General features: G+C 42.6%; 1 protein-coding gene across 1 annotated transcript in view; it reads left to right on the top strand.

Moving 5' to 3' along the window:
• The first annotated feature begins 668 nt into the window (after positions 1–668).
• The window catches only part of NPSR1 (neuropeptide S receptor 1), a 203,191-nt gene continuing 191,337 nt past the window's right edge, over positions 669–12,522 (top strand). Inside the window, 1 exon segment of the mRNA NM_001032942.1 lies at positions 669–819. Coding sequence (NP_001028114.1) covers positions 673–819 — 147 coding nt within the window. The 5' untranslated portion in view covers positions 669–672.

Raw genomic sequence — 12,522 nt, 5'->3', positions numbered from 1 at the left:
TCTTCACCAGGCCGCTCCCAGTCATATCACAAGGTGTTGTGGCTTATTGACAAACACAGACCTCGTGTTTTTCAGAGAACTGCCTTGTGAACACCTAGATAGAACTACGGGTGTGAAACACAAATGTACTTACTATTTGCCTACGCTTACGGAAATAAGAGCACACGACAGAGTAGATGGCAAGGTGAGGCTTTAAGTCAGAAAGCAACCTCAGCTGAAACAAATTATAATTATAATTTGATTTCAGAAGTGGAAACATGACCTGAATCCATGTACCTACTGATTAGTCCAAATTCCTGTATTGTTGAAGCTGGAGCAGAAGAGGGGGTCCACTGTGGAAGTAACAAAAAGCACAACAGAACAGGGGTCCCATCCAGGGAGCCATGTTGATGGCTATGGGGAGCTCCCCCTTCCTCTTGGGGTGGGGCCCTGGCCCTGGGTGGGACTGTGGGGTGATGAGGGTTGTGCTGTGCTGGTGGTAATTGCCAAGGAGAGAGCAGCACGTAGATCCTCCCTGTCATCAGGCAGAGCTCTTCAGTGAGGTGGGCTCAGGGAGGGCTCTGTGCCTCTGTTCAGCAGAGCTGCAGCTGTTGCCCAGCCCTCAGGAGGCGAGCTGGACTCCCTCACTCAGCTGCAGGAGCAGGGACCGCGAGGCTCATCCCCGCCTGAGCCATGCCAGCCAACTTCACAGAGGGCAGCTTCGATTCCAATGGGACCGGGCAGATGCTGGATTCTTCCCCAGTGGCTTGCACTGAAACAGTGACTTTTACTGAAGTGGTGGAAGGAAAGGAATGGGGCTCCTTCTACTACTCCTTTAAGGTAAGTTTCCTGCCTGCGACTCTGCACACTGACATAATAATGAGACTGGTGGAACTTAAGAGTGTCAATTAAAGGATCATAGCCAGTATTGTGAATGAATGTTGTTTATTTTCTTTACTAAAAAGGATTTTTAAAAGTCTGAAGTGCTAAAGCAACAAGCTTTAGTGTGCAGAGACCTAGACTGTAGTTTCTTAGGAATACAGGTGGCATTTTTCTTTCTGATGCTGCTGGAAATGAGTGAATCATGAGTAACATTTATGAGTGGATGATTTTTACTTTCCCCTTTTCCTAAGGTGAAAGCACTTTTAATTAATCCTATAGCAGTACTTGAAATGTCTGTTTCTAGTAGGGGTTACAGCTATGAGTTTTTTGCTAGCAACACCAGAGGTGTGGAAAGCTCACAATCCCCAGGACAGTGACTGATGTGATGAGAAACAGCATTGAATAAGGCAGGAAGGACGACACTTTCTTTGATGATCCTTTTCATTAAACATACTGAGAAATAGATTTCTTTGAGGGTAGTTGATGATGCCATCATTTGCAACAAATTCCCTCCTAGAACAAATGAAAGACAGAGAGTTTGGTGAGTTTCACCTTCAAAGTATCCAAGGGCCACACTGAGGAAGGATCTTCATTAAGCTAATCCTGTATTGTTTCTTATTCCGCAACAAGATCTTGTGGACAGAAATGAACCACACGTTTGGGAAAACAACAGTTTCCTGTTTCTTGCCTCAGAATGCTGGCTTGTCAGGTTATTTCACACCCTGCCTAACAATATGTTTAGTCATTGCAATCATTCACAGGTCTCAAACTGGTCCTTTCCACCAAAGGAAAAAATACTTCAAAAAGATTCTAGTTGTTGCTTTGTTGGGTTTTGCTGTTGTTGTTACTCCTCTGTATGTTCTGGAAATGATTTGGTTTTTACACAATGAGGTAACATTACTGTAATATCCACCTCCCTACTGGAAGTTCATTTCTTTTGCAAGTATTCAGAATAAAACTTTCAGCAGGGTGCTGTCCCAGGAGTCAGACTTAAACTTCCAGGGCCCTAATGACTATGCAGCAAAGCAGAGCCTGATCAAACCACTCCTCCACTGGCTTCAGCGAAACCCTGGTCTCCAAATCACCTCCTAATGCAAGCACATACACAGCTCAGCTGCACAGCTCCACGATGTAGCAGGGAAAGTAAAATTAGAGTTTGTTGCTACTTAATGTTGACTGAATAATCCCCTTTATGAAATCAGCCTGCAGACCCAGAGAGTCTATCTTGGCAGGCTTTGTGCACCCAGGAAGCACAGGACTCCACTTAGTATTGCTGCCTGTGCAGCCTCTTTGATATTCTCAGAATATGACAGCAAGCAGAATGAAGAGAGGTCCTCCATGGCAAAGGGAATAATAATCAGCAATAAGGTGGTTATTCTGAGACTCAGGCAAGAATCAATCTCAGCTGAAATCTCATTTGCCATTTTTTGAATACAGCACCTACAGGGATATTTGGAATATGTGAAGAAACAAATCCCACTCTGCTCTCTCTGAGTGTTTGTCCTCTCTATCCTAGCAACATCATCGCCAGACGCTAAAGAGAATCACAGCATCTCTAGTTGATTCCTATTGATATGTTTGCAGCAAAATGGCTGGACCACTGGACAAGGAGAAAAGCAGAAAGAGAGGAATTATGTCTGGCCAGGAGCTTAGAGTGCTCAGATTCATTATTACAGAGATACGTGTATTGACTAAAACCCTGTGATTTTTAGTTACACAGTGATCAGTGGTGTTATTTGTGAGAACTTAGCTTACATTTCTTAGTGTAACTTTTTTTCTATGATCCCCTTTGACCACAAGCAATTTTAATGCATTGTTGACACAGAAGTAGTTCTGATGCAAGCCTTTGTTCACTGCGATTCATTTTATCTGACATACTAGAGAAGAAATTCAAAACCGTGCCCCCTTTACTGTCTCCCAAATGTATCCCTTTAATCCCCATTGCCTTTATCAAAAGCAGTAAAAAATAGCATAAAAATAAAAACAGCAACAGCAGTAAATGTCACAGAAATAACAGCAACAACCATACATTACTTTGGGTATTCTTGGTGCCAAGAGTCATAGCAAGACTCACTTAGCAAGTGACCTCTGTGAAGTATCTCATTTAATTCTCACAATCCATGGTGTATCTTTCCATCCAGATCTGCCTTCCATCTTCATCTGTTTATCACAATTTTACCCACTTTATAAAGCTCAGCTTGGGTTGCTTCCTCCATGAAGCCCTCCGTGACTCATCCCTCCCCGAGCTTCATTAGTGTCACGGACTGTACCTCTCTTCTTGCCACTTAATGCAGCTCTGTCTTAAACTGCTGTTTCCATATGTGTTGGGTGAATGTGTTACAGTCCTCAAGCTCCTTGAGTTAAAGGAATGCCTTATATTTGTTTCATATTTTCTCCCAGGACCTACCATTATGCTGGTCATACTCAATAAACATTGACTGTATAAACAAATTGCGATACGTTTTTTTCTTCCAATTATCAACATTTTGTCAAATAAGCAACAGAAAGCATGTATTCCCTATGACAGAGGTGGGTGGGGGCTCTCATTAACCAAGTTTCCACCCATCAGCCCCTACCCTGCCTGGTCTCTATACTCACCCAGGTCCCTTTCTGCAAGCATGTTCAGCTTGTCTCTAATCCATTTCTAAGCCAATGAGACCAAGATCAGTTCTAGATTCCAGTGGGTGGGGTACGGAATTAGCTGAGGCACCATAAGCTGGTACCAAGTATCTGGTCCAGCCCTGGGGAATCCATCTCTACCGCATGGCAGCCTTACCTAGTCTCAGCTGTCTTGCTCAGTCCACTTACCTGGGCTTCTGACTTAGTTTCTGGGAAACTAAGAACATTCTAGTTCTTATCCTCTGAACCCCAAAGCTCTTTCGGGAGGAGACAAAACACCCCGTCTAGATCTTACTGGCACTTCCTTCACAGGCTTAGAGTCTGTTCCTTCCCCCAACCTCCACCCTTGAATTCTAGCTTCTGCTCCCACCACTCTAACCTGCTCCACCTTCCTAAGCATGTGAGGCTCTTGGAAATGAGCAGGGAGGTCTGGGGTGGGTTCATCCATCCCATCTTCTACCGTGGGCCTTGTGTAACTAACCCTACATGGTCTTGGGTTCAGGATTCTCAGCTCAGATGCTGGGTCCCTTCACAGTTTCCAGTTTTGTGTACTTTTAAGATCACATCCAGCTCACCTCTTCAAGACCTAGTTCTTGGCATTAAGGAATTATATGCGCTTCAAGAATCTACCAGAAGTTTTCAAGGGGAAATGGGAACTAGCGCATCAGAAAATAAATGAGGTATCTGCATATAAGGCTGTCCAAATGCAAAACAAATACAAAACTCTTCACACAGAAAGCCCTTAATTTTGCTGGTGAATTCACCAGCAATGTTTCCTGAATCTCTGATACTTAATGAGAAACCTAATTAGAAGTAACTGGGAGGGAGACCTGTCTCAATTAATGAATTACCTAAATTATAAAATAATGTAAATGAAACTTAGTTTTATTACTCATAGGTGAGTGGCAAAACATGAACTAAGACTGCTAAATATCACCTAACAACAATCTTTTATTGCGCCTCCTTCAGTGGATAGTTACAAGTGATACGCGATTAGTCTAACTATCGTTTATATGTAAATGGTTGCTTCTAAGTGCTTGAGGGTGATTGGACACAGTTTATTCCCTGTGTTTGTACACCCTCCCTGCCACACTGCCTTACTGTTACTTTTTTTAACACACTCTTCCTCCATTAATATAACAAAAGCAAATTTCACCTCAACGCATTATCTCACACTATGCTTTTGCAAGGGAGCTCAAATTAAGAAGCTTAAGTAGACCACGCTTGTTTTCACTACATTTCGGTTCATAACTCATTTCTAAGACCTTCTTCTACCTATCAAATACTGGCATTTTCATCTGTGATTGTCACCTCAACGGCTCACAACTTTCCAGGGCTTGCTGTTCTCCCTTCCTGCCCTGGTCCCAGGACAGTGTCAGTGATGTCCTTCCTGGAATCCAGAATTCCTCATGTTCCAACCCCCAAATGTATCTCCTGCAATTTGTAACCAGGGGTCTTGCATTTACATCATGCATTTTTTATTATTTTCTAATTAGTCTCGCTCAGTATGTTCAATTTGAGTTTCTACAGTTGAATACTGTGGCTGCTCCTAAGGGAACTACTACTAGTTTTGCTCAGTTAAATCATTATTAAATACATTATTCCTTCCAGCCAGTTCTGCTACCCAGATCTAGCGCTCTGCTTTCTAATCCCTGACCCGGGGTAAACTCTACCATGCAGTGTGTCCAATTTCACTTCATGCAAATGAGAAAGGCTAAGGATGGCACGCAATTTCCAAACTATAGAGGCTAGTATTTGAAAAGGAAATCTTCCTCGGCTAAATTTCTCTTTGTGTTACTAATACATCTGATGGCAGGAAGCATAATCTTAGCTAATTCAGAATAAACCCAGTCATTGCAGAGCTTTTCAGCCCAGGAAGAGTTTTCACATTTTCTGGCTTCGGGAAGGCATCTAACTCCAGGGGCAGTGCTTCTGTAGTGCATTTCTCTCTCTCTCTCTCTCTCTCTCTCTCTCTCTCTCTCTCTCTCTCTCTCTCTCTGTGTGTGGGGGGGGGCAGGGGGGGTGGTAAGGGATGGAAGGTGAAGAGAGTCTGATCTAGCGAGGGATCTGAGCAAGTTGGCATCAGTTGAAGCAAGACCTGTCTGTCCCTCAGATGTGGTCATCCTCATTCTGGACTTTCATCTGGGTTCCCATCCGACCTGTGTCAGGCCCACACTGCTTTCTGGGGTAATGTCCCTTGGCCACATTATCTCCTGGTACAGGGTGCTTAAATCCCTGTCTCTCAAGCTCGGCTATAATTTCTGCCTCCTTCCTAGAAATAGAAAGTTTGACAGCTCCCAACTTTGGGCTGCAGAAAACACAATGGAGTGTCTCTGGCCCTCTCTCATCCCACATAGCCACCTACACTGTACAACTTCCACCTCTTGATAGATAGGAAGGTCTGGGAGACTGTCCTTCCCTGGTCCCTACACAGTAAGTGGACCTCAGCACCCTTCCAATCCTGTGCTCCCCAAATGTAGCAAATGTTCTCTCTTCCTCCCCTTTTTCCTGCTAACCCTTGGAGGGGGACAATCCAATACCCTTTTGTCATTGTCTCAGTTGTCTCACATCTCCCCTGGCATCTGACACCACTACTGCGCCATCAAATCCTTCCATCGCCCTGAGCGACCCCCCTGTCATGGGGAAATTGACGACACAATGTTCCTCCAAAATTATTATTCCAGGCTCTCTGTTCTGAATGCTCAAAAGTCACACCCTCTTGCAACAGAAAAACCCCTTTCTCTTCCAGCTGTTTAAGATATCCTCGATGAGGTATTTTGAAAGCCCAGTGCTCACTTGTTTCTCTCTGTCTGCACTGATGGAGTCAAGAGTGCACTCTGAGGGCAGTGGGGCTGCCTGAGCTGGTGGACAGTGTATCAAAGAAGTGGAAAGAAGCACATCCATTCATGCTTCACAATGCCATTCTGCCATCCTTGAAATAATTTCCTGTTGATGAAGTAAGAATGTCTCAAGCCATGCACTCAGGTAGATAAGAAATCTAACCCTATTTTTCTTAAGTAAACTGAGCTTCTCTCTGGACCTCTAAACCTCCCAAGTAAACTCAGGCTTTTGAGCTTTCTCCAGCATTTCAGTGAGGCAGTGTGGTTCAGAGAGCAGGCTTTAGAGCCAGACTTCTGGGGTCAAATCCCAGTGCCACACCATCTAGCGGAGTGACTTTGGACACTTTACTTCCACCAGTGTCTCAGTTTCCTCATCCAACAAATAAAGCTAATAATTGCATGTCCTGTAGAGAGTTGTTGTGAATGGGAGAGAATGCTTGTATAGCCTTAAAGAACAGCAAGTGGCCCCCAGTAGTGTTCATTATTCATAATTAGAGTTCCAGGAGTTCGTCATTCCACTCTTTTCTCAAGACAACTACTGAGAGGTGAGGAGGCAGCATTATCTGTAAGGAAGAAGTTTTAACTGAGAGAGACCACTGCAGGTGGAAGCACTTCAGGACAGTTTTGATATGCAGGTGGTCCTCAAACAATGGTGGTGAATTAAGCTGTTTCTTTTCTTTAAAAAAAAAAAAAAGAAAGAAAGAAAAGAAAAGAAAAGAGAGACCATGAAAATGTAGAATAAGATACAGAGGGGAAAATTCTATTTCTTACTTTGTCATCCTGATATTATGTCTAGCTATTATCTAAGCAAACTTAATGGCCCACTACATGAAAGGCTATTTGCAGAAACAGCAAATTATGCCCTATCTGGAGAAAGAAAGAAATGGCTTCTTCTCTGGTATAAAGATTTTCCAGGCCACAGATGGCAAAATCACCCAAGGTCATGAGGAAGTTGTAAGGAATAATCAAGGTTCTTGTTTTCTCACTTAGGCAATATTGATGGCTGCCTAAAAATGATAGATCTATTGCTAATGTCAGCACTTTACAGTTTGCAATATGATTTCACAGTATCACCTTTGAACCACCCATCAGTTCTAGGGGGATTTAAAATAGCATTATTTTTATTTGAGCAGATATGAAACTAAAGTCTGAGAGAAGTTAAAGGTGTAAACTTCCTAAAAGTTAAGATAAGGTAAAAATAAAACAAGGAAGAAAAGAAAGAGGATTCTGAGCTGATTTTGGTCTGGATAGGTTAAGCTCTGAAATAGTAGAAACCGAACCCTGAATCTCTGTGGTTTAACACACCAGAGGTTTATTGTTCCCTCACATCACAGTAGCAAACAGGTCAACTTGTAGCTACACCTTCTAGAACAAGTGGCTTCCAGGGGAGATGGCAAACTTTGTCTTGTTGGCTTTGGTCTGAAATGACACATGACTTTGACTGAGTTCCATTGGCAAGAATTAGTTACCTTGATGGGCAAGAGAAATGCCCCCAGGGTCGGGGGTATAATGCATGGCTTTAAAGATTTGATCCTTACCTCTGGTAGATAAAACCCAAATCCTTGGGCCTGGCCTACTGGCCTTTCACTGACCCAATCACCTTCTCTACTCCTTTCTTCACATCCTGGACCGCGTTGTATTGAATGCCTTACCATAGTCTGAGGATCCAAGGTCCTGTTTCCCTTTTCTGGAAATGCCTTTCTCATACCTTTTTCTTCTGATATCACTCTAAGCTCAGTTGCCTCCTCTTCTGGGAAGGCTTCAGAATCATTCAGTAGACCAGCATCATCACATCACTACCCTTGTGCTCCCAAAGCACTTAGAATCTCTGTGCAACACGGTACCTCTCTTGACATATATGTTCACCTACATACACACACATGCACGCGCGCATACACACACAGCCATGAGCACATACACATGGACACATACAAATACACAACGACAGACACACATGCCCACACACACGCAGACGAGATGTCAGTTATTTAGGGACACCTTTAGATCCTACTATCCCTAGTACTGTGACTGACACATAGCAGATACAAGGTCAATAAATACTTTGTTGAATGAAAGAGTATATCAAGAAATAATCCGTAAAACAAGTTTACTGCTAATATCTCAGTAAGTTCATGTGAATGAATTTGGGTAGATACAGTCTTAATCCTTTTTCACCAACCATTTGGGTTGAATTTATAGGCGTCATAATTTGGGAGGGATTCGTGACATCATAGTAAGCCATGTTATGTATTATTTAGTAGTGACGAGGAATAATGATGATACTATCGGATTTTGGGAAACATCAATAGGATTGGTGAGTAGAGGCACTACACGAGCCTGGAGGAGGGACAGGGAAAGAGAACAGGTTTCTGTAACCCAGGATGCCATTTGGTTGAAACAATACTTAGTTTCAACCTCCTTCTCACCATCCCAGCTAAGTACTCACTCTCCTAGTCTCCCTTGCAGTTAAAGGTAGCACAGTTTGGGAAGCTTAATTGGAAGTCTCTGAGATTTCTAATAAAGGTTTTTCCTTTTCTGATGAAAGTAGAAAGATATGGCTGGCATTCTGACGTCCCCCCGACTTGAATTCAGACCCAGGGCATAGAGCCGCAGCAGCCATTTTGTGACCACAGGAAAAAGAAGCCAAGGGAATCTTAGTGAATTGAGTTCAGCAGTAACATATCTTCAGATTTCTTATTATATGAAAAAAAATTAAATCTTTGTTTAAGCCACTGCTAAGCTGAATACTTTCCTAATAGATATAAATACTAAGTATAATATGACATTGACAGTCTTGAAGCCAAGGTCTCAAAACGTGGTCCACAGAGAGTCAAGCAGACATTGCATTATTACACATTTGGAGGGTACAGAGGCTGGCTCTGCCCATGGATTTTGTCCTGTTATTATCTAGATTACAAAGAGGTTGAATAGATTCTTATAAAAACTGATTCAGATTAGATTGTACAGTTTTGAGTAACCAAGAAAGTAAAAGTTTCTACCCCTCCTCATAGGAAAGGGTCTTACATTTTTCAAATGATTCTCTACATTCCAGATAATAACAATGCCATTCACTTGTGCAATTTTATGAAAAAATACTAAAACCATTCTAAAAACATCAGCTCAAAAAACTACCCAAGACATCTGCTCATTTTTTCATGATGGCTCAATAAGAAGATTTTTTTATTCTCCTCCAAAAAGCATAAGGAATGACATCCTTTCCTGACAGCTTAAAACATCCAAGCAAAATGTAAGCTGGAGCCACGGGCTCTGCACCTGGCAGCCAGTTTTATGTTGTGGGATCCTGCACACATCACAGGGCTACTCTAGCCCCAGGTATCTCTGCCCTGGGTGCGGAACAATAACCGCCATCCCTGCCTGGATGGTGAAGTAGGAATGGAGCTAGTTCTCATGTGGGAGGAACAGTTTTGAGAGACAGGAGAAGGGAGGTAGTCGTGGAGGACTTCTGCTTACTAACCTGTGACAATCCTCTCCAAGCCCAGAGAAGGTGGGAAGTGGGGGAGGACTGATGCTTGTCCCCCTCAAAGACCAGCCTCCTGGACCCTCCATTCATCCAGCTTCTTCACCCTCCTGGCCTCTCCACATTCCCTGCCTCTCCATTTTCTCAGGTTCTCCACCTTTCCAGACACTCCACCCTCAAAGACTCTCCACCCACCCAGCCTAGTCATGCATTGCTAAAGATAAATAAAAAACAAACTTCCTGGGACTCTTTCCTCCTTCTAAAGACAGGAGTAGGTGGTTGAAAAGGAATCAGATGCAATCATAACTTTGACAAGACTCACAAGAACCCTCATGAAGATTCCCTGCCCTCTGAAAAGCCTCTCTTTTCCCAGCCTTATCTGTCTGCCCTCATCCTTACCAGGGCATTCAGCTTGGACTTTGCATGCTCAGTTTTTAAAAAGCATTTATTTCTTCCCCTTTTCCACCATCCCTCTTTTATCTCATCAAAACTTCTTTCTTCAATAAACTGACTCCAAGTATTAGCAGAAAAACCATTCTGAGTAAAAGAGTGCTGAGTTCCATCCCTCAAATGTCTCTTCTCATAACCCCCCTAACCTGCCATGGCTGTTTGCATTTTAGAGAAGCCTTTGCTTAATGTAAAATAAACTCCTACTCCCCATCCCCTCTGGACAGAGTCTAAAGGATTCTTGGAGTTCCTTACAGAAGCCAAAACTCCTCTGCTGGGCTACAGCCATGACTCACCCAGGCCTCTGAATCAGACCCAAGGTATCCCCACAGCACTCAGAACTCCATTCACATAGAGATATTGAACCCAAGTGTTCGCACAAGGAGCATTATTCACAAGTCATAATTTAATAAAAAATGAAAGGGAATATTGCGAGTGCTCAAATGCAGGTTTCTCTTCTTTCACCTATTATTGTAGACTCTAACCCTTGGCAACCCAGAAAAATCCATGAAGACTGAAGATATTCTTTTGGCTAAGAATAAATTTATTCCCTTTCCAATGTATTTATTCCCTTTTCAGGATTTTTGGTCTAGGTTAAGATAAAAATGCAGAGTATTCAAGAACACAGAAACTATCACCCTAAAATAAAACTTAGAATAATGTAATGAATGCAACTCTATCAGGTATTCAGTCTTTTCTATCGATTATTTCATTCATTAATCAGGTTAAGCTAGCTTATGCTGAGGAAACAAATAACTGGATATTCTCAGTGGGTTAAAACCATAATATATTAATATTTGTTTCCTACTCATGTCCCATGTCCATCACAGGTTAACAAGGGGCTCCGTGTGTTGTAATCTCTCAGGGAACCAGCTGATGGAAGCCCCATGTCAACACAGGCTTCCATAATACTGAAGTCAGGAGAGCAAGAGCTAGAGAGATACAGAGTAATGATCCTTGCCCTGGCTCTCATAAGCTGCTGCCCAGAAATAACACATATGACTTCCACTCACTATTCATTGGCCAACGTAAGTTCACGGTCACATCTGATATCAGTGGAGCAGAGAAACATAATCCTCCCACTGGGAAAGGCAGGAAATCTTGGTGCTCAGTAATGTGTAAGGCAACTCCTAAAGCTCTGAGACAGGCATTGTCCTCTTTGATTTAGAGAAAATAAAAGTGAGGCTCAGAGAAGATAAGTTCACACAGTAGTTAATAATCCAAAAATTTTAACCCAGATATGGGTTAAAATTATGACCCAGATAAGGTACATGCTCTTTCCACCATATCAGGAATTCCCAAAGGTTGTTCCACAGAATTCTTATGATGAGAGTTCTTAAGCAGTTGTCAGGGGAATGTGGAATAAAGAACTTGGGAAGCACCACATAGTATACACCATTATATACTTAGAGGATGCATTCACCTATTTAACTCTCTGAGAAGTCTTATGGTAAAGAAACGTGTTTACGGTGGCTCATGCCTGTAATCCCAGCACTTTGGGAGGTCGAGGTAGGTGGATCATTTGAGGTCAGGAGTTCGAGACCAGTCTGGCCAACATGGTGAAACCCCATCTCTACTAAAAATACAAAAATTAGCTGGGCATGGTGGCGGGTGCCTGTAATCCCAGCTACTCAGAGGCTGAAACAGGAGAATTGCTTGAACCCTGGAGGCGGAGGTTGCAGTGAGCCAAGATTGCACCCCTGCACTCCAGCCTGGGCGACAGAGCAAGACTCCGTTTCAAAAAGATAAAAAGAAAAAGAAAGAAAGAAAAGAAACTTGTTTAATTCTTTAACATGCATTTCCCAAATCTATTTGACCACAGAGCATTACGATATTACCTCTAATAATGACCACTGGCACACACTTCAGAAAACACTCTGTTACATTATGTGCTTTCCCGAAAGAACTTACCAGATAACAGAACAGAACTAGCTCTGAGCAAATGAGGCCCAGAGAGGTAAAGTGACCTTTCCAAGGTTACATAGCTGGTAGACGTTAGAGTCAGGACAAGAACTGCAGTCTCTAAATATCCAAGTTGGAGCTTCTGCTCAGCTGCTGAGAGGATTGTGAAAAAATGAGAATGTTTTATAAACTGGAAAACACTATTCGAATTTAAGATAGCATTAATTCTCTAGGCGAAGCATTACTGAAATATATAGAATACATGGAAAGACATGCGGTGCTTCAAGATAGGAAGATTAAATTTCGTGAAGATGTCAATCCTCCCCAAATTAGCATATAATGTTTGAAATAATTTTAATCAAAACCTCAATGTGA

The sequence above is a fragment of the Macaca mulatta genome, chromosome 3, assembly GCF_049350105.2.
Source record: "Macaca mulatta isolate MMU2019108-1 chromosome 3, T2T-MMU8v2.0, whole genome shotgun sequence".
Taxonomy (NCBI): domain Eukaryota; kingdom Metazoa; phylum Chordata; class Mammalia; order Primates; family Cercopithecidae; genus Macaca; species Macaca mulatta.
This window is presented reverse-complemented; position numbering and strand designations above follow the sequence as displayed.